The following is a 21790-nucleotide window of genomic DNA, read 5'->3' as shown; positions in this document are numbered from 1 at the left end:
CCCCAGTACGGAGGGAGAGAAATCGGGGATCCCCGGGGAATACGGGAGATTTAAAGCGCAGCTCGTGATATAAATCGCAGCGAGCGAAATGAATCTCGGCGCCAGACATGGCGTGCGGGGGCGTGGCTTCTTGGGGCCCGCTCTCCGGCGCGACCAATCAGAGCAGCGGCTGCTTGGACTCCGCCTTTCTGATTGGTGGAGCCGGGGCGGGGGCGGGGCGGCTCCACCCCGGCCCCCCCGTGGCTCAGAGCCTACCGCAGCGCGCCATGCGGGCGGGGGCGAGGCCACAAGCCACGCCCTCCCCGCCAGACCACGCCCCTTCCCCGGTGACCGGCGGCGGCGGCGGCGGCGGCATGGCCGTGTGGACCCGGGCTTGTAAAACGGGGCTGCTGGAGCTGCTCCTGCGGGAACGCTGGGTCCGCGTGTCGGCGGAACTGACAGGGGAAACGCTGAGCTTAACGGCGGAACCGGGAACCGGCGATCCGTCGGTGGTGAACGGCGTGGTGAACGGCAACGCGGAGGCGGCGGCACCCGGTGGTGTGAGGAGGGTGCGGGTGGTGAAAGCGGAGGCGGGAGGGCTCGGGATCAGCATTAAGGGAGGTCGGGAGAATCGGATGCCGGTGCTGATCTCACGGATCTTCCCGGGATTGGCGGCGGAAAGGAGCGGGGCGCTCCGGTTAGGCGACGCCATCCTCGCTGTTAACGGCGTCGATCTCCGCGATGCCACCCACGATCAAGCTGTGCAGGCGCTGAAGAGAGCCGGGAGGGAGGTCATCCTTGAAGGTAACGCCTAAACCCCTTCCTCTTCCCCCGAGTCCCCGGTACGGGCCCCTGGTGCTCGCCTGTCCCCCGCCCTGGTGCTCCCCCGCTGTTACCGGCTCCCACCACAGCTCCCTGCCGCTGTCACCGGACTCCCAGAGCCCCTTTGGGTCCCTTTTCCGGGTGTGGGACGCCACTCCCCCCACCCCAGTCCTGGTGCGTGTGTGTGCCCCAAGAACCCCAACCCACGGCGGGCCCCCCGGGCACAGGGACTGGGGTGTCCCCCCTGTCGGGCTGTCCCTCTGTGGCAGGATGGGGACCCCGCGCAGCTGGGGACAAGGACAGGACATTTCCACCTACTGTGTCCCTCCAGGACGGACTTGTGTCCCTCAGAGACAGATCTGGGGACAGATGTGGGGTCCCCCAGGATAGACTTGGTGTCCCCTGGCTGTGGCATCTCCCCAAACAGGTTGTCCCCTATCCCTGGTGACAGAACCCCCAGGCTGGCTGGCTGTCCCCAGGGAAGGCTGTGACTCCGGGCGTTGTTTCAGGGTCTGCCCGGGTCCCTTTGGCAGGCTCGGTGTCCCCGTGGGCCCTGTGCACGGCTGGCTCGGGACTGGCCCGACGGAGCCACCGGCTCCTGCCCGACCTGTTCCCTGCAGCCCGACAAGCTCGGGCAGGACCTGCCCAGCCCGGCGCTGCGGCACGGCGCTTGTGCCACAGGGCACCGCGAGGACACGAGCCCCTGTGCCGTGGGTCAGGGTGGCCGTGCAGTGCTGTGGTGCCACACGCACTGTCCAGTGTCCCGGCACGTCCATCCTCCGCTGCACGAGGCTGCTCCATGGACACGGTGCCCATTGGGCACAGGGTGCAGGGACGGGTGCTGCCGCTTTGCCGTGTGCTCCTGGCACTCTGTGCTGGGCTCCCTGGTGCGGGCACAGCTGGCACGGGCTGCTTGGCCGTGGCTGGTGCTTTGGCAGGGGCTGCTCTCGGACACAGCGCGAGTCCCCACGGGACCCCGCGCCTGATTCAGCACGTCCTTCCTCGTGCTGCTCTCGTTTGATCCTGTCCCGCAGGAGCTCCAGCCCCCCGGTCTGTTTGTCCTTCGCTTCCGCCACGGGCACGGGCACTGCGGCAGACGCCTCTTCCCTTCCTTTCCCTTCCTTTCCCTTCCTTTCCCTTCCTTTCCCTTCCTTTCCCTTCCTTTCCCTTCCTTTCCCTTCCTTTCCCTTCCTTTCCCTTCCTTTCCCTTCCTTTCCCTTCCTTTCCCTTCCTTTCCCTTCCTTTCCCTTCCTTTCCCTTCCTTTCCCTTCCTTTCCCTTCCATTCCCTTCCATTCCCTTCTCACTGTAGCTGGGCACTGCTGCTGCCGTGGCTGTGCTGGGACCATCTGGTGATCAACTGGTATCAGCGGGCCCTGGAGAGGAGCTGGTGGGGGACACTGGCCGTGCCCCATCCGTCCTCAGCAGCCCTGGAGCTGTGACCACCCTGGCAGGTGCCAGAGCTTCTCCCAGGCTCTGTGCCGGTGGTGGAGGGAGAAGCACCAGCCCCGCACGAGTATCTCCGTGGGGCTGGTGTCACCCATCCTGGGGGCTGGGTTTGGCCTCGGGGCCCACGCCAAGCACCTCCCCGGGCACCCACAGGCCCGTCTGCTGCCCTGGGGGAAGGGAGCCCTTCCGCCCGTGCGGGAAGCTGAGGGCGCGGTGCCGGCCACGGGCACTGCCCGGGGCAGCGTGGTCAGTGCTCCCTGCTGGTGCAGGGGGCTCGGCCCGGTGAGGCTGCTGTGCAGCCGTGCAGCCGCCTTCCTGTGGTGGGACAGGCGAGGGGCGCAGGTGACAGCTGGGTTTCCTCTGTGGTGAGCGCGTGGGTGGGGCGGCAGTGGCTGTGCCGGGTGATGGTGGCTGTGCCAGGGCAGCGGTGGCAGTGCTGGTACAGCTGGGTGCCGGTCACCAGGTCGCCAGAAGCAGAAGGGGAGGTTGCAGGTGACACCACCCCAGTGCCAGCCACGTGCCTGCTGGCATGAGGTGCTCCATGTCCTGTCTCCACTGAAAACTGGCAGCCAGTTCTGCTGCCCGCACCATGGGCAGACACAGTCCTGGGCATCCACCATTCCCACTCACCACGGGGCACCCACACTCCTCTGGCAGCACCTTGGCACAGTGCTCAGGCTCCAGTGCTGCTGGCTGCCCAGCTTGGCCTCACACTCGGCGGGGGTCAGTGCCTGCACCGCAGGGTCACAGCGCTGTGAGCTGGAGCCCCCATGGGCTGAGCTCCCTCCCAGCGCTGGAGGCAGCTGCCCACATCTGGCAAACATCTGCCGAGCGGCCCCGCAGCGGGAGCTGCCGGCCGTGCCGCTGCCCACAGCGCTGCCTGCCCTGCCCGGCCCGGCAGCGGGATTAGGGGTGCGGGGACAGCGGTAATCCTGGGATCAGCGCGGCGGCAGCTAATATTAACTTGTGTGCTGCCCACAGCAAGGGCAGGCACCTTGTGGCAGTGCTGTGCCTCAGCAGAGCTGTGGGAAGGCACGGGACTGGGGTCTCCTGCCCATTCCCCATCCCTGCTGTCCCGTCCTTGCTCCCCCTTCCCGCTCGGCAGCCCCGCAGTGAAGGATTGGCAGCAGCACAGCCTGGGCCCCACCGCCAGTGTTGCTCCCCCTCCAGAGGGCCTGGCCGTGGCATTGTGCCGGCTCCAGGATCCTTTCACCACTTGCTTCCCAGTGCAGTGCAGTATTTGCTGTTTTGGTTTGGTTTTCCCTCTCACTGCCCCATCCCTGTCCCCAGCGCGTCCCTCCCTCGGCCTTGGCTGCCGGGGCTTGGCGCGGGCCGGCCGAGAGCCGTGTCCGGGCGGGGGTCCAGGGCTGCTGTCAGCGGGGAGGTGCTGGGGTGGGACAGTCCGGGGGGAGCAGGAGCTGGAGCTGGTGCCTCCTTCCTTCCTTCCCGGCCTGGAGAGGCGCGTGGAGCCGGGATGTCTTGGCTGCACACCCTCCTCCTCACCCTGCACACCCTCCTCGCTGCCGTCGGGGCGTGAGCGGCAGTGCCGGCTCAGCATCCCAGCAGTGCTGGAAACTTGGCGGGCACAGTCCTGGCTGCTCCGCCAGCGGCAGGGCAGGATGGGACCAGGATGGGCTGCAGCCTGACCTCCTGCCCAGCACCATTGTCCTGTGGCGCCTTCCCCTTCCTACAGCCACGCCGGCAGCGGGACGAGCTGCCAGCACCGTCCTTCACTCGGGACATCCCTGACCCGGACAGGGTGGGACCCCCCAAGACCCTCCAGGCCTTGGTGTGTGAGGGTCACGTCATCCTGTCAGATCAACCCTGGGGCACAGGGCTGTGGTGTGGGGGTGCAGGACCCTCCCCAGGCCTGACTGTGCCCCCACTCCCCCCAGTGAAGTTCATGCGGGAGGTGACCCCCTACATCAAGAAGCCGTCGCTGGTGTCAGACCTGCCGTGGGAGGGGGCGGCCCCGCAGTCCCCCAGCCTGAGTGGCAGCGAGGACTCGGGGTCCCCCCAGCACCAGGGCCCCCGTGACCGCAAGGTGATCCCCCTCAAGATGTGCTTTGCCGCCCGGAACCTCAGCATGCCCGACCTGGAGAACAGGTGAGGGCAGGGGCTGCCGGTGGGTGCTGGTGTGGGAGATCCTGCTCCCCAAAGACCCCCAGGGCAGGATTGGGTCTGCCCACCAGTGCCAGTGTGAGGGTCCCTGCACCCCACAGACACGCTGGGCACAGCTGGGAGCTGCCCTCACTGAGGCCATTAACCCCTGCTTCACCCACTGAGCTGTGGAAGGACCCTCCAGAGGGTTTGGTCAGGGCTATGCCACGTTCCCTCCCAGACCCCTGGCTGCCCCTCTGCCTTAAAATGAGGAGTAAAAGTGCTGGAAAAGATGGAAATGCACAGGGGACGCCCCAAAGCAGTGCAGCTGGTTTGCTGTGCTGGGCACAGGCAGGGGCTCGCTCGGCCCGTGCTGATGTCCCACCCCGGGCCATGTCCCCGTCCCCTCGCAGGCTGATCGAGCTGCACTCGCCGGACAGCCGGAACACGCTGGTGCTGCGGTGCCGGGACACGGCCACGGCACACGCCTGGTTCAGTGCCCTGCACGCCAACATCACCGCGCTGCTGCCCCAGGTCCTGGCCGAGCTCAATGCCACGCTGGGCTCTGGCAGCCCCACGGCTGGAGGCCGGGAGGTGAAGCACATCGCCTGGCTGGCCGAGCAGGTACGCACTGGTGGGATGTGCCGGGGTGCTCCCAGGGACAGCAGTGCCCACGGAATGTGCCCAGGATGCCACTGGGGCTGTGGATGCAGCCAGAGAGCCCAGCCTGGGCACTGGCTCTGCTGCTCTCCCATCCAGCTGTGCCCCGGTGATGGCAGCATTTCCCGTGCCCTCAGCCCCTTCTCCCACTGGGATTTTCCAGATGGGACCGCTCATCACACCCTCCCTCTTCCATGATTTCACTGCCTGAGAGCTGCAGCCAGCCCTGGCAGCGTGGTGAGCGGAGCCCCTGGGGGCTGCTCCCAGCTTGGTTTCCCAGGATGGCAGTGGTATGGATGCTGCCTGGCAATGAGGAACCACTGGGCTGGGGTCCATCTGACCACGGGCTCAGGGGTTGGGATCCTGGGCTGTGGCGGGTGCCTGCAGCCCCCGGCACCCCTGACGGAGCCCCGGTGACCGGCAGGCGCGCCTGGACGGGGGGCGGCAGCAGTGGCGGCCGGTGCTCATGGCAGTGACGGAGAAGGACCTGCTGCTGTACGATGGGATGCCCTGGACCAGGGACGCCTGGGCCTCCCCCTGCCACAGCTACCCGCTGGTGGCCACCAGGTGAGCTGGGGCTGGGCCCCCTCGGGCCGTGCCTCTGCCAGAACGCCCATAGGGTGATGTGGTGCCGGCACTGCCGTGGCACCCCTGACCCCCATCCATCCGCTGCCCCTCCAGGCTGGTCCACTCGGGCTCCGGGCGCCGCTCGCCCGCGCTGGGCTCGGATCTGACGTTCGCCACGCGGACGGGCTCTCGCCAGGGTGTGGAGATGCACGTGTTCCGCGTGGAGACCCACCGGGACCTGTCGGCGTGGACGCGCGTCCTGGTGCAGGGCTGCCACGCCGCCGCCGAGCTGATCAAGGAGGTGACTGTGGGTGAGTGCCGCCGTGCTGGGAGCCCCTGGCTCCCCCGTGCTCCCCTCCAGGGCTGCGGGGGCTGACAGCAGCTGTGCCCGCAGGGTGTACTCTGGGTGGGCAGGAGGTCCAGCTCTCCATCCACTACGAGGGCAGCTTCACCATCTCCCGGGACGAGCCAGGCTCCAGCGTCCTCTTCCGCTACCCCTACGAGCGGCTGAAGATGTCTGCGGATGACGGCATCAGGACCCTCTACCTGGATTTCGGGGGCCCCGAGGGGGAGCTGGTGAGGAGTCAGCCAGGCTCACCCCCTGGTTTGGGGGTCTTCCTCCAGGGGATCCCTGCTTGCTCCTGCTTTCCCCCATCCCTGCAGCATCCCAGCTCCCAGACCCACCGGGTTTGGCTGATTGGAACCCCCAGCCCTGCAGTCCCCAGTGTCTGCAGTGGGATGTGGGGCTGACACCGCTCTCCATCTCCCCCCAGGCACTGGACCTGCACTCCTGCCCCAAGCCCATCGTCTTCGTCCTGCACACCTTCCTCTCGGCCAAAGTCACCCGCATGGGGCTGCTGGCATAGGTGCCCCGGCCCCCTCGCCCTGTCACGAACCAGCTGGGGGTCACAGAGGGCCCCCCAACCTCTCCTGCCTCATCGGTGCCTTGCTGGGGCTGGGATTGCTGCCCTGAGACCTGCTGGGAATGTGGCAGGATGGCTGTGGGGGAAGAGCCCCTCCTGCCCCACACCAGCACTCCTGGCCCCCCCAGTGCCCTGGGGGTGTCGGGGTACCCACACCAGCTTTAATCCCCCGGGGCTGAAGCCATCACTGATCTCACCGCCTGTGCCTTGGAGCGGGGCCAGCTCGGCCCCCCCTGCCTGGGGGACCCCTGGTGCCCCCCGCCTTGGGGCTTTCCCCAAAGAGGTCACATTGTCCCCACATGGGACAGGGCTGGGGACGTGGGACTCCCCATTGCTGCATGACAGGGTCTCTACGCCCTGCTCAGGGTGGGGGGACACATTTATCTTATAGGGGGCACTCAGGGGTGCAAAGGGGATGCTCTGGCCCAGGGTCCTGCCCCCTGGGGCTTGACCTCCTCCCCATGCCCCAGTGCCCCCCAGCAGTGACCCCCAAATGTCCCAAAGGCTGAACAAACGCCGTGTCTGCCCGGGGCCGGGGCTGCAGGGGGCTCCCCGGGGCAGGACACGTAGATTGATGCACTTTTCGCTTTTTGTACTTTCCCTCCCCTTGGGGGCAGCTCCCACACCCTGGGGGCTGGGGGGCCCAGGTGGGGCCAGAGTGTGACCCCCAGGGCTCCCCTGCTCCTGCCGGGACCCCAGTACCCCCCAGCCAAACACCTGCACGGTTCTCTGCCTCTGGGGGGGCCGTGCTGGCCGGGGGTGCCGTGGGATGCTGCCCCCCCTCCTTCTATTTTTGTATTCTTTGTAAATCGCTATTTATATCAGATTGCCTTTTCCAGGGGCTCCGGGTCTCACTGAGTCTGGTGTGGGGATGGTGGGAGGAATCTCTGGGGAAGCTGGGGAGACTGGGGGGGGTCTCTGGGGATGATGGAGGGACTGGGGGGGCTCTCTGGAAGGAATGGGGGGATCTCTGGGGAAGCTGGGGCAGGGCCTCTGTGGGGATTTCTGAAGGGGCTGAGACAACTTTTACAGCAGGGGCAGCGGGGCCAGTTCAGCTGTGGGACGGGTGGGTACAGCAGTGGGCACAGGTCCTGCAAGTGTTTGGGGGGTGTGTGTGTGTGTGCGCACAGGTAAATACCGTACACATGTGCAGTGTGTGTGCAAGTACACACACAGGGGAGTGTACCTGGGCACGCACACACACGTGAACGTGTAACACACGCACAGACACACGGACACAAACACACATAAACACACATCAGTATTCACACAGACACACAGACATAAACACACGGCAATAGTCACACACACACAGACACACATAAACACACATCAATAGTCACACACACACAGACACACATAAACACACGGCAATAGTCACACACACACACAGACACACACAAACACACGGCAATAGTCACACACACACAGACACACGGCAATAGTCACACACACATAAACACACATCAATAGTCACACACACACAGACACACATAAACACACGGCAATAGTCACACACACACACAGACACACATAAACACACGGCAATAGTCACACACACACATAAACACACGGCAATAGTCACACACACACACAGACACACATAAACACACGGCAATAGTCACACACACACACAGACACACATAAACACACGGCAATAGTCACACACACACATAAACACACGGCAATAGTCACACACACACAGGCACACATAAACACATGGCAATAGCCACACACACACACAGACACACATAAACACACATCAATATTCACACACACACACACACACACACATAAACACACGGCAATAGTCACACACACATAAACACACGGCAATAGTCACACACACACAGACACACACAAACACACATCAATAGTCACACACACACAGACACACATCAATAGTCACACACACACAGACACACGGCAATAGTCACACACACACAGACACACACAAACACACATCAATAGTCACACACACACAAACACACATCAATAGTCACACACACACAGACACACGGCAATAGTCACACACACACAGACACACACAAACACACGGCAATAGTCACACACACACAGACACACGGCAATAGTCACACACACACAGACACACACAAACACACGGCAATAGTCACACACACACAGACACACATCAATATTCACACACACACACAGACACACACAAACACACGGCAATAGTCACACACACACAGACACACACAAACACACGGCAATAGTCACACACACACAGACACACATCAATATTCACACACACACACAGACACACACAAACACACATCAATAGTCACACACACACAGACACACACAAACACACGGCAATAGTCACACACACACAGACACACATAAACACACGGCAATAGTCACACACACACAGACACACATCAATATTCACACACACACACAGACACACACAAACACACATCAATAGTCACACACACACACAGACACACATAAACACACATCAATATTCACACACACACACAGACACCCTCCCGTGTTTTTGGGGCGTTCCCGCGCGCTCGGGGCCCGTGGGGCGGGGCCTCAATGGGCGGGATGGTGTAAAAGCACACGTCATAATATGACGTCACCCAAACGGGCGTGTTCTGAGAGGCCACGCCTCCACCATGGCATGATAATTTTTGGGCGTGGTTAAATAAACCACGCCTGCTGTGGGCGGGTCCCCGCACGCGCGCACCGGGCGGGGGCGCGGCCCCGCCCCTCATCGCGGTTCCGGCGGGGCCGGCAGGGGGCGCGGGGCCGGGCGCAGCCGCAGTCGCTGCCGCCGCCGCCGCCGCCGCCGTCCCGGGGCCCCCGGAGCGGCCGCACCGGGCGATGCGATGACAACGTCCACCCTGCAGGTACCGACTGCGGGCACCGGGACGGGGCTGGGGCTCCGGCCGCGCCCACAGCGCGCACTCTTCCCGCGGGGTCTCTGCACGGCCCGGCGGACAGGCCCCACCGGGCTCCGGCGCCGTGCCGGCCGGGGGAAGGCCTCACCCGGCCCCGGTGCAGCGCCCCGCTGAGGTCGCCGAGCCCCGCTGAGCCCCGGTGCCGGCGCGGTGGGGAGGGAGGTGGGCGCAGCGGAAGAGCCCCGGTGCGAGCGGGCCCGGGCCGGGCCCTGGCGGTGGGGAGGGGCTCCGCTCCGCCGGGCCCCGGTGCTCACGGCGCTGCCCCCTCGCAGAAAGCCATCGACCTGGTCACCAAAGCTACTGAGGAGGACAAGGCCAAGAACTACGAGGAGGCACTGCGGCTGTACCAGCACGCCGTGGAGTACTTCCTGCACGCCATCAAATGTGAGTCCGGCCGGGGGCTCGGGGGGCTCCGGCGCTCGGGGGGCTCCGGGTGACGCCTGGGGGTCCCTGCAGATGAGGCTCACAGCGACAAGGCCAAGGAGAGCATCCGAGCCAAGTGCGTGCAGTACCTGGACCGGGCAGAGAAGCTGAAGGAGTACCTGCGGAGCAAGGACAAGCACGGCAAGAGGCCTGTCAAAGAAGCACAGAATGACAACAAGGGGTGCGTGGGGGACGAGGGCGGCGGGGATCCCCTGTCTGGCTGTGGAGCTGGCAAGACCTTCCTTGCAACACCCGTGCCAGTCCCGCTCCTGAACCCTGTTCCCTGTCCCCAGGAGCGACAGTGACAGCGAGGGCGAGAACCCTGAGAAGAAGAAGCTGCAGGAGCAGCTGATGGGTGAGAGGGGCTGTGGTGGGTTCGGTCCTCTGGGGTTGAAGAGGATTCACTGACAGCCCTGTCGAGGGGTGGCTGTGGGGAGGGGGACAGGCTGTGGGGCTGGGGCCCAGGGGCGTGTTCCTGTGGCCTGCTCGCCCCAAACAGCTGAGGGGAGGCGGGATTGCGGGTATGGGTAGGGTCTCTGGCTCTCACTGCTCTCCGTGCCCACTCTGGGGGCCACGTGAGCCGAGTCACACCCTCACAGGTGCCATCATGATGGAGAAGCCCAACGTGCGGTGGAGCGATGTGGCTGGGCTGGAGGGAGCCAAGGAAGCCCTGAAGGAAGCTGTGATCCTGCCCATCAAATTCCCACACCTGTTCACAGGTGAGGCCATGGTAGTGGGAGGGGGCTGTGCAGGAGGTGACCCCTCCCTGGGTGACCCCAGCAGGGATCTGGGTGCGGGGATGGGGAGGCCTGACCCTGGTCTCTGCCGCAGGGAAGCGCACGCCCTGGCGCGGGATCCTGCTCTTCGGGCCACCTGGCACTGGCAAGTCCTACCTGGCCAAGGCTGTGGCCACTGAGGCAAACAACTCCACCTTCTTCTCTGTGTCATCCTCTGACCTGATGTCGAAGTGGCTGGGGGAGAGTGAGAAGTAAGTTGGCAGCAGGGACATGGCCACGTGCCACCAGCACGAGGGAGCCCCAGTAACGGGGATGTTAAAGAATTGGGAGCTGGTGCCTTCAGAGAGTCTGAACAAAGCAATCCCTGGGCCTCTTCCCTCACTGCCTGTGCCCCCCCCATCTTTACAGACCTCTTAGTCCAACAGCAACTTGAAGCTGGGGTCTTCTAAGACTTAACTGGATTCTGTCTCCTTGTCTTGATTAACTGCTCTCATGCTTCAGCTTGGGGCAGCTTTGGGGCTCTCCAGAGTTGCAGCTCTTACCTGAAGATTTCCCATCTGTCTCTGCTCAGAATTCATTTACAGCTCACTTCGAGGAGGGCTCACCCTTGCCAGGCTGTGAGCAAGTCATAATTACACTTAACTCTGCATTATTAATTTCTGGTACCCTATAATTAGACTTTAATTGCCAGCAGCGTCCAGGGGAGAGCACAGCCCCTTGAGGGGCCCCACAGCCCCTGATGTGGCACTTCCCTTGCCAGCATGGGGTTCCCAGGATGGGAGGAACGTGGGGCTGCCATGGTGGTGCTGAGGAGGGTCTCTGAGCGGGGACCCCATCCCCTGCTTTGTTCCCAGGCTGGTGAAGAACCTGTTTGAGCTGGCAAGGCAGCACAAGCCCTCCATCATCTTCATCGATGAGGTGGACTCACTGTGTGGCTCCCGCAATGAGAACGAGAGTGAGGCAGCCCGGCGCATCAAGACCGAATTCCTGGTGCAGATGCAAGGTGGGTGGGGGCCCGTCCCAGGGATGGGTGGGAGCAGGACGAGGCAGCCACAACCTGGGGATTCAGAGAATCCCTGGAGATTGTTCTGAGCCATCTGCCTGCAGGTGTGGGAAACAGCAGCGACGGGATCCTGGTGCTGGGTGCCACCAACATCCCCTGGGTGCTGGACTCAGCCATCAGGAGAAGGTGAGCCCACACGCAGCCCCCTGTGCCAGCCCCATAGCAGGCCTGGCAGTGGGGCTCACCCCTCATGCCCCCCAGGTTTGAGAAGAGGATCTACATCCCCTTGCCCGAGGAGATGGCACGGGCCCAGATGTTCCGGCTGCACCTGGGGAACACCCCGCACTCCCTGACGGACGCCAACATCCAGGAGCTCGCCCGCAAGACCGACGGCTACTCAGGGGCCGACATCAGCATCATCGTGCGGGACGCCCTGATGCAGCCCGTGCGCAAGGTGCAGTCGGCCACGCACTTCAAGAAGGTGAGTGGGGGCTGCCACGGTCCTGGGGAGGGCTGGGCACTGTGGCTGCTGTCCCCCCACCCCGAGCTCTGTGCCACATGCCGTGGCTCTGCGCAGGTCTGCGGCCCCTCCCGCACCACCCCCGGTGCCCTCGTGGATGATCTCCTGACGCCGTGCTCGCCCGGTGACCCTGGGGCCATCGAGATGACCTGGATGGAGGTGCCCAGTGACAAGCTGATGGAGCCCACTGTCTGCATGGTAAGTGTCCCCTCCACAGCTTTGGCCTGGCCACTTCCCTGTTCATCCTCCAGGCCAAGGGTCAGGCAGGGCTGTGGCTCCTGGGGGTGGGCAAACCCTCAGTCTACCTGCCTGGAGTCCTGAGTCCCCTGGAGGATGGCTGGGTGACAGGAAGGGGCCTTGGCTCTGCCAGGCAGCTCCCACCTGCAGTCAGTGCTGCTGCCATGGGGCAGAGTTGCCCCACTGCCATGGGGGTCCCTATCCCACGCCCATGGTCTGAGCCCCGTGCCCACCCACCTGTGTTGCAGTCAGACATGCTGCGCTCGCTGGCCACCACCCGCCCCACCGTCAATGTCGAGGATCTCCTCAAAGTGAAGAAATTCACGGAGGACTTTGGACAGGAAGGTTGAGGGGGGCACGGGGGGTGTGGGGTTGGGGCAGCTGCAGGCCCCACTGTGCCCCCCTCCCTGGCGGTGCCAAACCGACCCGTGCTCGCTCGCTCCTGCCCCATCGCACTGCAGCGCCCGGCAGGCGCGGGGACACGGCCCGGGGGGCTCACACTACGGGGGTGGGTCTGAGCATGGGCGGCCGGGTCCCCCCCTGGCTGCGCTCCACTCTTCTTCCTGCTCTTTTTTTTATTTTTTAACTTAATGCTGCTTTGGGTTCTGTCTTGTTTATATGAAAATAAAAACAATCTGAGAGCTTCAGCCAGTGCCCAGCCACTCCCCAAGGCTCTGCCCTTAACCAGGGGGCTCAGTCCAGCCCCCCACCCCAGCCAAAATGCAGTGACCCAGGGCCAAGGCCTCTGCCTGTTCTGAGGGGATAGAGGTTCCTCACGCTCCGGCCATCCCAGACAGGGATTTGTGCCTACAGCAGGGGCCGCTTGGATGGAACAGCTGATGACACCCACCAGCCCACACCCCCTGTGCAGTCCCTGGGCTCCCCTCAGCCCTGCTGCTGCCCACACTGTGGCCATGAACCCCAAACAAGCCCCAGGGGAGAGGATCCCCCTTTGCCTCTCCCCTGCACAGATTTGGCAGCAGGTTAGGTTGTTCCTAGACCCACAGAGGGATTCCTGGTGCCCGAGGGAGTGTGGGGCAGACCTCGGCTGTCTCCCTGTGCACACCGGTGGGCAGGAAGGGCCGGAGCCATGCTGAGGCCACAGGTCTGTATTGGCTACAATAAAGCTGAGTGGGAGCCCCCAGAGCTGCGCTGGTTCTTTCACCAGGGTCAGTCCAGCAGCTCCATCCAGCCCACGTTGGTGAAGGTGCGGGGGTCCATGCGGTCGATGTAGAGGATCCCGTCCAGGTGGTCCATCTCATGCTGGACAATCCTGGCAGCCCAGCCCGAGGCCTCCCAGCTCACCGGCACCCCGAGCTCATCCACACCTGTAGCCAGGATAGCAGTGGGTTTGGGGGGTGATTAAGGGGAGAAAAGGGGACCCATGTAAGTGGGAGGATCTGTGAGAGCGGGGACCGGTGTGTGGTGAGATTTGTGAGAGAATGGTGGGGCCCGGGAGAGAACAGAACCCATCAGAGAATTGAGGGACCCGTGTGAGCGTTGGGGGACCCGGGAGAGACTGCGGGAAACGGGGAAGAGAAGGGGACCGTGTGAGAGAGGGGCAGGTGCGGTTCCCACCCGGGACAGTGGACACTCGGTCCATACCGGAGACATGGACGGCCCAGTGCCGCGGGACGTAGGCGGAGAAGCCGTGGATGCTGGCGCAGCCCTCGGGGCCGGTGACGAGGCGGCTGTCGAGGACGCGGAGCGCGGGGTTGACGAGGACGCGGAGCGGGAAGGGCTCGATGCGGTGCGCTTGGCGCAGCGCCGGCGGGTACCGGGCGCAGCGGGCGGGCGGCAGCTCCGCGGCGAACACCCGCAGCGGCACCCCGAGCTGCGGAGCGCTCAGCCCCAGGCACGGCCGGCCCCGCAGCCCTGCCGCCAGCGCCGCCGCCAGCCGCCGCAGCTCGGGGCCGCCCAGCTGCTCCGGGGGCACGGCGGCGGCGGCGCCGCGCCGCCCCCGCGCCCCCACCTGCACCGGGGCGGCGAACGGCGGCACGGGCGGGCCCAGCACCCGCCGCCGCAGCGCCCGCCAGTAGGAGCGCTCCCGCCGGGCCCCCCCCGCCGCGGGTCCGCCGGCGCGGGCCGGGAGGGGCGGGGCCGGGAGCGGCGGGACCCGGAGCACCGGGGCCCGTCCCGGCAGGGCCCGTCCCGGCAGGGCCCGTCCCGGCACGGCCCGTCCCGGCAGGGCCCGTCCCGGCAGGGCCCGTCCCGGCAGGGCCCGTCCCGGCAGGGCCCGTCCCGCCGCCCGCCCCAGCGCCGCCGCCCTGGCGCACCGCGGGCGCGCGCACCCCGCCGCCACTGCGCCCCCTGGCGGCCCCTCCGGGGGACACGGGCGGGCCCCGCCGCGGCCCGGTTACCCCGTGGCCACCGCGGCACCCGGCAGCGCAGCAGCGGCCCGGGAGGGGCTCTCCGGGGGCTCGGAGGGCACGGCCGCGTGTTCCCCCTCCGGGTCCGGGGCGGTCTCCGGGGACGGCTTCTCCTCTCCCGGTGCCGGTGGAAGGAGGAAAGCCAGCGGCTCCCTGAGCGCGGCCACGTCGATGCGGCCCAGGCGGCCGAAACGCTGCAGCTGCGTGGGGGGAACACCTTGGGGATGGGGAGAGAGGGGTCAGGGGATCTGCGGGCAACGAGACCCCAGGAGGGGGCGAGAGCAGGGCAGGGCCCGCTCAGTGCCAGGGAGAAGCGCGTCCTCCCCCTGCAACGAAAACCAAACCCGAGATCTCACCCAGTGCCTGTGCGATCTGTGCTGGAGGGAAAAGCACCTGGAGGCAGCGGTTCAGGTAGGGCAGCAGGTCCTCCAGGAAGGCTGTGCAAAACTGGGTAAAGAGCTCCTGCTCCCGCCCGCTGAAAGCCGCCTCCTCAGCACGGTGGAAGGCCAGGATGATTTTGGTCACCTAGGGAAAGAGAGAGGCAGATGGGTCACCTGATGACAGCCACATGCCCAGGTGGGTAAGGAGGCCAGTGGCACTTGGCTTGTACCAGCAACAGCAAGGCCACAGGCCCAGGGCTCTGCCCATCTTCCAGTGCTGGGCATTCTGGGACACGCTGAGATAAACACTGCGGGGCTGGAGTGTGTCCAGGGAAGGGAACGGAGCTGGAGAAGGAGCTTAAGCACAAGGAGCAGCCAGGGGGGCTCAGCCTGGAGAAAAGGAGGCTTGAGGAAGACCTTGCTGCTCTCCACTACTCCCTGGCAGGAGGGGCAGCCAGGGCGAGGCTGGGCTCTGATCCCAAAGAACAAGGGACAAGACAACAAGAAACAGCCTCAAGTTGTGCCACGGGAAGCTGGATATTAAGAAAATTTCTTCATGGAAAGAACTGTCCAGTCCTGGCACTGGGCAGTGTTGGAATCCCCATCCCTGAAGAAATGTAACAGCTGTGTGGACATGGCACTTGAGGACATGGGGTAGGAGTGGCCTTGGCAGTGCTGGGGGAGCGCTTGGACTGGAGGATCCCAACCCACTCAGAACAAACCTGCCCCATGGTCTCGCAGGACAAGTCCCAGCTTCATCCCCTGGACTCACCTCACCAAGGGCACTGTCCAGGCAGGCTGTGACGTCCTGTGCCAGGGCAATGGGGCAGCAGAGCCGCAGGTCGTTGAAAGCAACGAGGAGCCCGTTGAGGAAGCAGGCAAGGGGTGGGAAGTCCAGCAGCACCATGGGGGGCTGCAGCGTGCCAGGCTGGGCTGTGGGCACCGGCACTCCTGCACCGCCCCCCAGCACGGCTGGCGCGGAGATCAGCGTGTAGGAATTCATCTCCTCCCGGAATTTCTCCACCGCCTCCTCCACCGCCTTCCTGAAGGCCTCGGCAGCCACGCGCTGGAAGAGGGGGGCCAGCTGCCCACGGAAATCCACGCCCACCCTGCTGAAGGACAGCCCGAAGTACATGCACTGCCCCAGCAGCGAGTCCAGCCGGCCGCCCACCCCGCGCTCCAGGTCGCGCTGCAGCGTCCGCAGGAACTCGGAGACCTTCTGCAGCACCCAGCCGTGGAAGATGGCCCCCTCGCCGGGCGCCTCGGCCGGCAGCAGCGGCTCCTCGTCAGAGAAGATGGCGCGGTACTGGGTGACGATGTCGAACAGGTGCACGCGGCAGGCCTCGATGGTCTTGGTGATGTGCACGTAGGGGTCGTGGTCGGGGATGGAGGCCTGGATGGAGCGCAGCCAGGCGTCCCGCGCCTGCAGGAACTTGACGCGCAGCTCGGCCTCGGTGAGCACGTCCATGCGGCGCAGGAAGCCGATGACGCGCAGGCAGGCGGGCAGAGGGATGTTGGTGCGCAGCTGCTGGATGAGCTGGTTCAGCATCAGCTGGGCTGACTGGCGCACCTCCTCCACGATGCCCTGGGCAACAGAGAGCCCTCGTTCAGCGCGGGGTTCACTCGGGTCAGCACAGGGTTCTCCCGGATCCCAGGGTGGGACAACGCGGGGCTCACCTCAGTAACGGGGTGAAGGGTGCAGGGCTCACCTGGATAACGGGGATGCTGCTGTGCTTCCTCTCCAGCCTGCGCACGTAGGCCGTGAGCTCCAGCGCCTCCTCGTAGTAGCCATTACGGACACAGGTGTCCATGAGCTGCGGGATCTCCAGGATCTCCAGGATCTCCGTGTGCCGGTTCAGGGTCAGGCTGTTCATGCGCCGGCTGCAGGCGATGGCCTCGGCGTCGCGCATGAAGGTCCTGCGGGGCCGGGATGGCATCAGCAGCCGAGCCCTCCCCGCCGCGGCTGGCTCCGGGGACCCTTCCCCCAGCCCCGGCCGCTCCCGGCGCTGCCTCCTGCCCAGCCCCAGCCGGCTCGGCCCTTAGTGGGCTCAGCCCTGGGACCTCTCGCTGCCCAGCCCGGTCCCTCCCGGGCCCATCCTGCCCCGTTCCCACCCGCGCCTTGCCCGCCGCTCCCGATGCCCGGTGCCCGTCCCGCACCGGCAGGCGTCCTGCAGCGCGGGCAGCCGCTCCAGCAGGCTGCCGAGCCGGCTCTCGATGCCGCCGAAGCCGCGGCCGGCGCGGCCGGTGCACTCGGCGGAGCGGATGAAAGCTCGGTAGTGCTCGAAGGCGAGGCGGCGAGTCTCGGCCCCGACCCGCGCCCGCTCCGCCGCCAACCGCGCCGGCCCCCGGCCCAGCTCCGCCAGCCCCAGCGCCGCCAGCTCCGACACATAAGCGGCGAGCTCGGGGCCGCCGGGCGCAGCCGGGCCGCGCAGCCAGGCCAGCAGCCGCGCCTCCTCCGCCGCCGCCGCCGCCATCGCCGGGGCCGCCGCGTCACCTCCGGGCCCGCCGGTTCCTGCTTCGTCACTTCCGCTACCGCCGGTCCCGGCTCCGTCACATCCGGTCCCGGTGGCCCGGCGTGCGCGGCGCGGGAGATGCGGCCGCTCACGGAGGCGGAGACGCGGGCGGTGTTCGAGAAGCTCGGGAAATAGTGAGGGGCCGGGACCGGGGGATCGGGAGGGCTGGGCCGGCGAGATGCCGGGAATCGGGCACGGGAACCCGGACGGAGACCGGGAGGAACGGGCACCGGGGACAGGGCGGGACCGGGCATGGAGAAGGGATGGGCACCGGGAGGGCTGCGCGGGCTGGATCCGGGGGAGCGGGGAGTCCAGGGGGGACCGAGGGGGTGGTGTCACCGGGGACCCGACGGGAGCCCCGGAGGTGGCGGGGCCGGGCTCACGGGGTGCGGCCCTGCAGCATCGGGGAGAACATCCAGCTGCTGGTGGACCGGCCCGATGGCACCTACTGCTTCCGCCTGCACCGGGACCGCGTGTACTACCTGAGGTGAGGCCGGGCGGCGCGGGGAGCGGGCGGCCCGCGGCGCGGGGCCCGGCCCAGCGCTGCCCTGCTCCCCTCCCGCAGTGAGAAGCTGCTGAAGCTGGCGGCCAGCATCCCCCGGGAGAGCCTGGTGGCACCGGGCACCTGCTTCGGCAAGTTCACCAAGTCCCAGAAGTTCCGGCTCAGCGTCACGGCCCTGGACTTCCTGGCGCCCTACGCCAAGGTGGGTGCCGGCCTGCAGCGGCCCCGTGGCGGCCCCGCGGCCCCTCACGGCTCTGCTCCTCTCTCGCAGTACAAGGTGTGGGTGAAGCCGGGCTCCGAGCAGTCCTTCCTCTACGGGAACCACGTGCTGAAGTCGGGGCTGGGCCGCATCACGGAGAGCACGGCGCAGTACCAGGGTGTCGTGGTGTATTCCATGGCCGACGTGCCGCTGGTGAGCGCCTGGCCGCCGCCGGGGCTGCGGGGGACGCGAGGTGGGCGACCTCCCTCACCTCCCCTTCGTCCCCCAGGGCTTCGGGGTGGCTGCCAGGTCCACGCAGGAGTGCCGGAAGGTCGACCCCTTGGCCATCGTGGTGTTCCACCAGGCCGACGTCGGGGAGTACGTGCGGAACGAGGACACGCTGACATAAGGGACCCTCGGGGACCCCAGGGACCCTCATGCTCTGTGAGTGTTCTGGGGTTGAACGGACGTTGTCCTGCACCGTGGGTGCGGGAAGCACACCTGGAATGGGATGGAGGTGTGGGGAGCTGCCAGCACAGAGCCCCAGGGCCCTCAGGGGGATGCTGCTGGCACAGGAGGAGGGGACCTGGCCCCAGCCCTGTCACATAAAGCCTGTTCCTTTTTTCAGTGCCTGTTTTCTGGTGTGGAGGCCCAGGAGGAATCGGTTCTCACCCCTCCTGGGGGGAATGTGACACACTGGGGTGTGTGTGGGGGGACTGATGAGATTGGGGGGAACCTCGGAGGCTGAGGATGAGCTTCAGGAAGGAGGGAGGGAGAGGGAGGGAGGGGGAGGGCCGAGCAGTGTTTAGGCTCACAGACACTGGATAGCAGCAGCAGGCGGCAGTCGCTCCCCAGACTTTGCCAGGGGTTCTTTTATTGTGAGTGTGGTAGAAAAAGCCCATTAAGACATAGAAGCGTGGCAAAGCCACAGAGAACTCAGGTGACAGTGCGGCCTTTGACTTTTCTTGGGATGGTGTCAGGGCTAGAGATGAGGCAGGAGCAGGGGGAACTTTGCAGCCTCCTCCTGGAAGCAGGATCCAGCATTTCCTCAGACTCTGTGGTGGGACAGTGGCAGGCAGGCTCTGCAGGGTGGTCCCTGCCCTGTTCTAGCACTTGTGGCTGCCCGAGGTTTGCGTGTGGAAGAGGCGCTTGAGGAAGCAGAGTTGCAGCACCCCAGAGAGGACAATGACACAGCTCTGGGCCAGGGACCACCAGTTGACGTAGTTGTAGTTGGACTCCAGGAGGAAGGAGTCGGCCCCTTTCCGCATCCGGGCGAAGTTGTAGAAGCGCCACATGTGGAAGGTGTGGATCTGCAGCCTCTGGATGCTCACCTGCAGGAGAGGCAGGGCCGCACTCAGAGCTGCCCATGGGGCTCAGTGCTGAGCTCAGCCTGAGCAAATGTTCGGTGTCCTGGGCAGGACATGGCCATCCCTGCTGTGCTGGGGCACCCTGTGGGCTCCCTGACCCTCACCCCAATTGCCTCCAGGGTGTCGTTCAGCTCCTTCCTCTCTGCTGGCTGCTCGTGTTCCATGTTGAAGTCGTCGTAGTACACACCAAAGTTGAGATACACCTGCATGAGGCCGAAGTGGTTTTGCTGGTTGTCCAGGCAGAGCTGGTAGAAACCTGCAGAGGGAAGGGGGTTGTTGGTCCCTGGGTGGAAGGACAGCAGGCAGACACATCCTGAGGGCTCGAGCCTCGTCCTCCCCTGGCAGGAGCAATGGGCACTCGAGGAAGCCCTGGCCAGGCAGGCTCAGAGCTGCTGCAGGAACTGGGGGAACCTGTGTCCTTGGTGAGGAAGTTGATCTGTCCTCGCACGTCCTGGGACACTCCAAGCTGGAAGCCATTGGGATCACTCGCTGTGACCAGGATGTTCCTGCTGTTGCCAATCCCTGTTGCCCGCTGGACCTGGAGGCAGGGAACACGTGAGGGGAATTTGTGGCTCACTGTCGGGGAGGGAGCTGTGCCAAGCCCTGGGGATGTGTTGCTGTGGGGCTGCCAAGCACAGAGCCAGGGGGAAGCTGCCACTGCCAGGCACAGCTATGTCCTGGCTTTCCTTCAGCCAGCCCAGTGTAAACAGGAGATGAAAGGGCTGGAGTTTCCCTGTGGGAAGGGGACAGAGCTCGGGAACACGCTGTGCCATGACCTTCACCTGTGCCGCAGCCCCTGGCCAGGCAGTGGAGGGCAGAGTTTCCAACAATGCCGGAGCTCCCAGCACCTCTTCATGGGTTTAAACCAGGTTGTTTAAAAATTGATGGTGGATAGGGATTAGGTTGGTTATATTGGGAAGATACTCTTCCCTGGGAGGGAGGTGAGGCCCTGGCTCAGGGTGCCCAGAGAAGCTGTGGCTGCCCCTGGATCCCTGGAAGTGTCAACTCTCAGGCTGCACAGGGCTTGGAGCAACCTGGGATAGTGGAAGGTGTCCCTGTCCCTGCAGGGGCTGGAAGGAAATGAGTCTAAGATCCCTCCAACACAAACACTTCCACAATGCAGCTTTAGAAAGGCACATGCCACAGGAGCAGCAGGGATGGATCCAGCACAGCCATTCCCAGGACACGTCCCCAGCACTCACCTCGTAGCTGAAGAAGAAGTTGCCGCCCTGGTGTGAGAACTGCCAGAAACACTCCACGGTGCCGGCAGGGACGACGATGGCAAAGTCGTAGCGATCGGCGCCGCGGAACAGCGGCTCCTGGCTGGAGCCGCTCAGGGGCTCTGTCCTGGGGCAGCCAGCGGGGCCCAGCAGCACCAGGAGCAGCAGCAGCAGCATCCTCCTGCTTCCCTGGGCTCCAGCACTTGCTCACTGGGCAGGGCAGCACGGGACGGGGCACGGGGGTAATCAATCATTAACCACACTGCCAGGCAGCCAGGGCTCCGGGGAGCCTGCAGCTCAGACACCCTGTGCTCTCAGGGATTGAGGGGAAACCTGCAGCTCAGACACCCTGTGCTCTCAGGGATTGAGGGGAAAGCTGCAGCTCAGACACCCTGTGCTCTCAGGGATTGAGGGGAAACCTGCAGCTCAGACACCCTGTGCTCTCAGGGATTGAGGGGAAAGCTGCAGCTCAGACACCCTGTGCTCTCAGGGATTGAGGGGAAACCTGCAGCTCAGACACCCTGTGCTCTCAGGGATTGAGGGGAGCCTGCAGCTTGGACACCCTGTGCTCTCAGGGCAGCAGCCTGCCATGGAGAGGGCAGGACCAGGACACATCTCCTGCCAGCAGGGCACCACTGACTGGCATTGCCTTGCCACGGCTGTTAGTGGCCCACAGCCCTGACCTGGTGCTCCTGCTGCCCTGGGCTCTCCAGGGAAAGGATCGACAGAAGGGGAGGAAAATGCATGGCCAGGGGACGGCAGCACCTGCAGCTGAAGGACAAAGGGGGAAGCAGCTGTTCCTAGACAAGACTTCTCCCAGCCCTGGCTTTGCTGGAAGGCAGCCAAGAGAAACTTTCTAAGTTTAGAAAGTGCCCCTTTATCAGCCCTGTAC

At 65.1% G+C, this 21790-nt stretch overlaps 5 protein-coding genes across 6 annotated transcripts; 3 read left to right on the top strand and 2 right to left on the bottom strand.

The window, feature by feature from the left end:
• The first annotated feature begins 266 nt into the window (after positions 1 to 266).
• On the top strand, positions 267 to 7340 carry SNTB2 (syntrophin beta 2). The gene is made up of 7 exons (XM_005531900.3): positions 267 to 783; positions 4144 to 4354; positions 4762 to 4972; positions 5433 to 5575; positions 5690 to 5886; positions 5970 to 6151; positions 6349 to 7340. Exons 1-7 carry the CDS (start codon positions 267 to 269, stop codon positions 6439 to 6441), a joined length of 1554 nt encoding a protein of 517 aa, XP_005531957.2. The 3' UTR covers positions 6442 to 7340.
• Positions 7341 to 9282: 1942 nt separating this feature from the next.
• On the top strand, positions 9283 to 12995 carry VPS4A (vacuolar protein sorting 4 homolog A). The gene is made up of 11 exons (XM_005531901.3): positions 9283 to 9377; positions 9701 to 9812; positions 9885 to 10032; positions 10145 to 10206; positions 10451 to 10570; positions 10683 to 10839; positions 11443 to 11591; positions 11696 to 11777; positions 11853 to 12072; positions 12169 to 12309; positions 12597 to 12995. The coding sequence occupies exons 1-11, from the start codon at positions 9357 to 9359 to the stop codon at positions 12696 to 12698; spliced, it is 1314 nt and encodes a 437-aa protein (XP_005531958.2). The 5' UTR covers positions 9283 to 9356; the 3' UTR covers positions 12699 to 12995.
• A 446-nt stretch (positions 12996 to 13441) lies between these two features.
• Positions 13442 to 17571, bottom strand: COG8 (component of oligomeric golgi complex 8). The gene is made up of 7 exons (XM_088062425.1): positions 17255 to 17571; positions 16807 to 17014; positions 15870 to 16682; positions 15074 to 15242; positions 14709 to 14934; positions 13954 to 14615; positions 13442 to 13676 (listed from the first exon to the last, which is right to left on the bottom strand). Exons 1-7 carry the CDS (start codon positions 17569 to 17571, stop codon positions 13519 to 13521), a joined length of 2553 nt encoding a protein of 850 aa, XP_087918551.1. The 3' UTR covers positions 13442 to 13518.
• A 66-nt stretch (positions 17572 to 17637) lies between these two features.
• Positions 17638 to 18957, top strand: NIP7 (nucleolar pre-rRNA processing protein NIP7). Of its 2 annotated transcripts, XM_014260541.2 has the most exons (6): positions 17638 to 17744; positions 18011 to 18097; positions 18176 to 18314; positions 18384 to 18524; positions 18601 to 18755; positions 18940 to 18957. In XM_014260541.2, exons 1-5 carry the CDS (start codon positions 17689 to 17691, stop codon positions 18718 to 18720), a joined length of 543 nt encoding a protein of 180 aa, XP_014116016.1. In that variant the 5' UTR covers positions 17638 to 17688; the 3' UTR covers positions 18721 to 18755; positions 18940 to 18957. The 2 variants fall into 2 exon arrangements, with proteins under 2 accessions (XP_014116016.1, XP_005531959.1); XM_005531902.3 differs by lacking the exon at positions 18940 to 18957 and having other exon boundaries at positions 18601 to 18938.
• A 210-nt stretch (positions 18958 to 19167) lies between these two features.
• TMED6 (transmembrane p24 trafficking protein 6) lies at positions 19168 to 21267 on the bottom strand. Its single transcript, XM_005531904.3, has 4 exons — positions 20881 to 21267; positions 20090 to 20216; positions 19783 to 19934; positions 19168 to 19642 (listed from the first exon to the last, which is right to left on the bottom strand). The coding sequence occupies exons 1-4, from the start codon at positions 21073 to 21075 to the stop codon at positions 19418 to 19420; spliced, it is 699 nt and encodes a 232-aa protein (XP_005531961.1). The 5' UTR covers positions 21076 to 21267; the 3' UTR covers positions 19168 to 19417.
• Positions 21268 to 21790: the final 523 nt, after the last annotated feature.

This window comes from Pseudopodoces humilis, chromosome 14 (genome assembly GCF_049639895.1).
Source record: "Pseudopodoces humilis isolate 2021_Gansu_Grassland_sample_001 chromosome 14, ASM4963989v1, whole genome shotgun sequence".
In the NCBI taxonomy this organism is placed as follows: Eukaryota; Metazoa; Chordata; class Aves; order Passeriformes; family Paridae; genus Pseudopodoces; species Pseudopodoces humilis.
The sequence above is the reverse complement of the archived record's forward strand: the minus strand, read 5'-3'. Positions and strand labels throughout refer to the sequence as shown.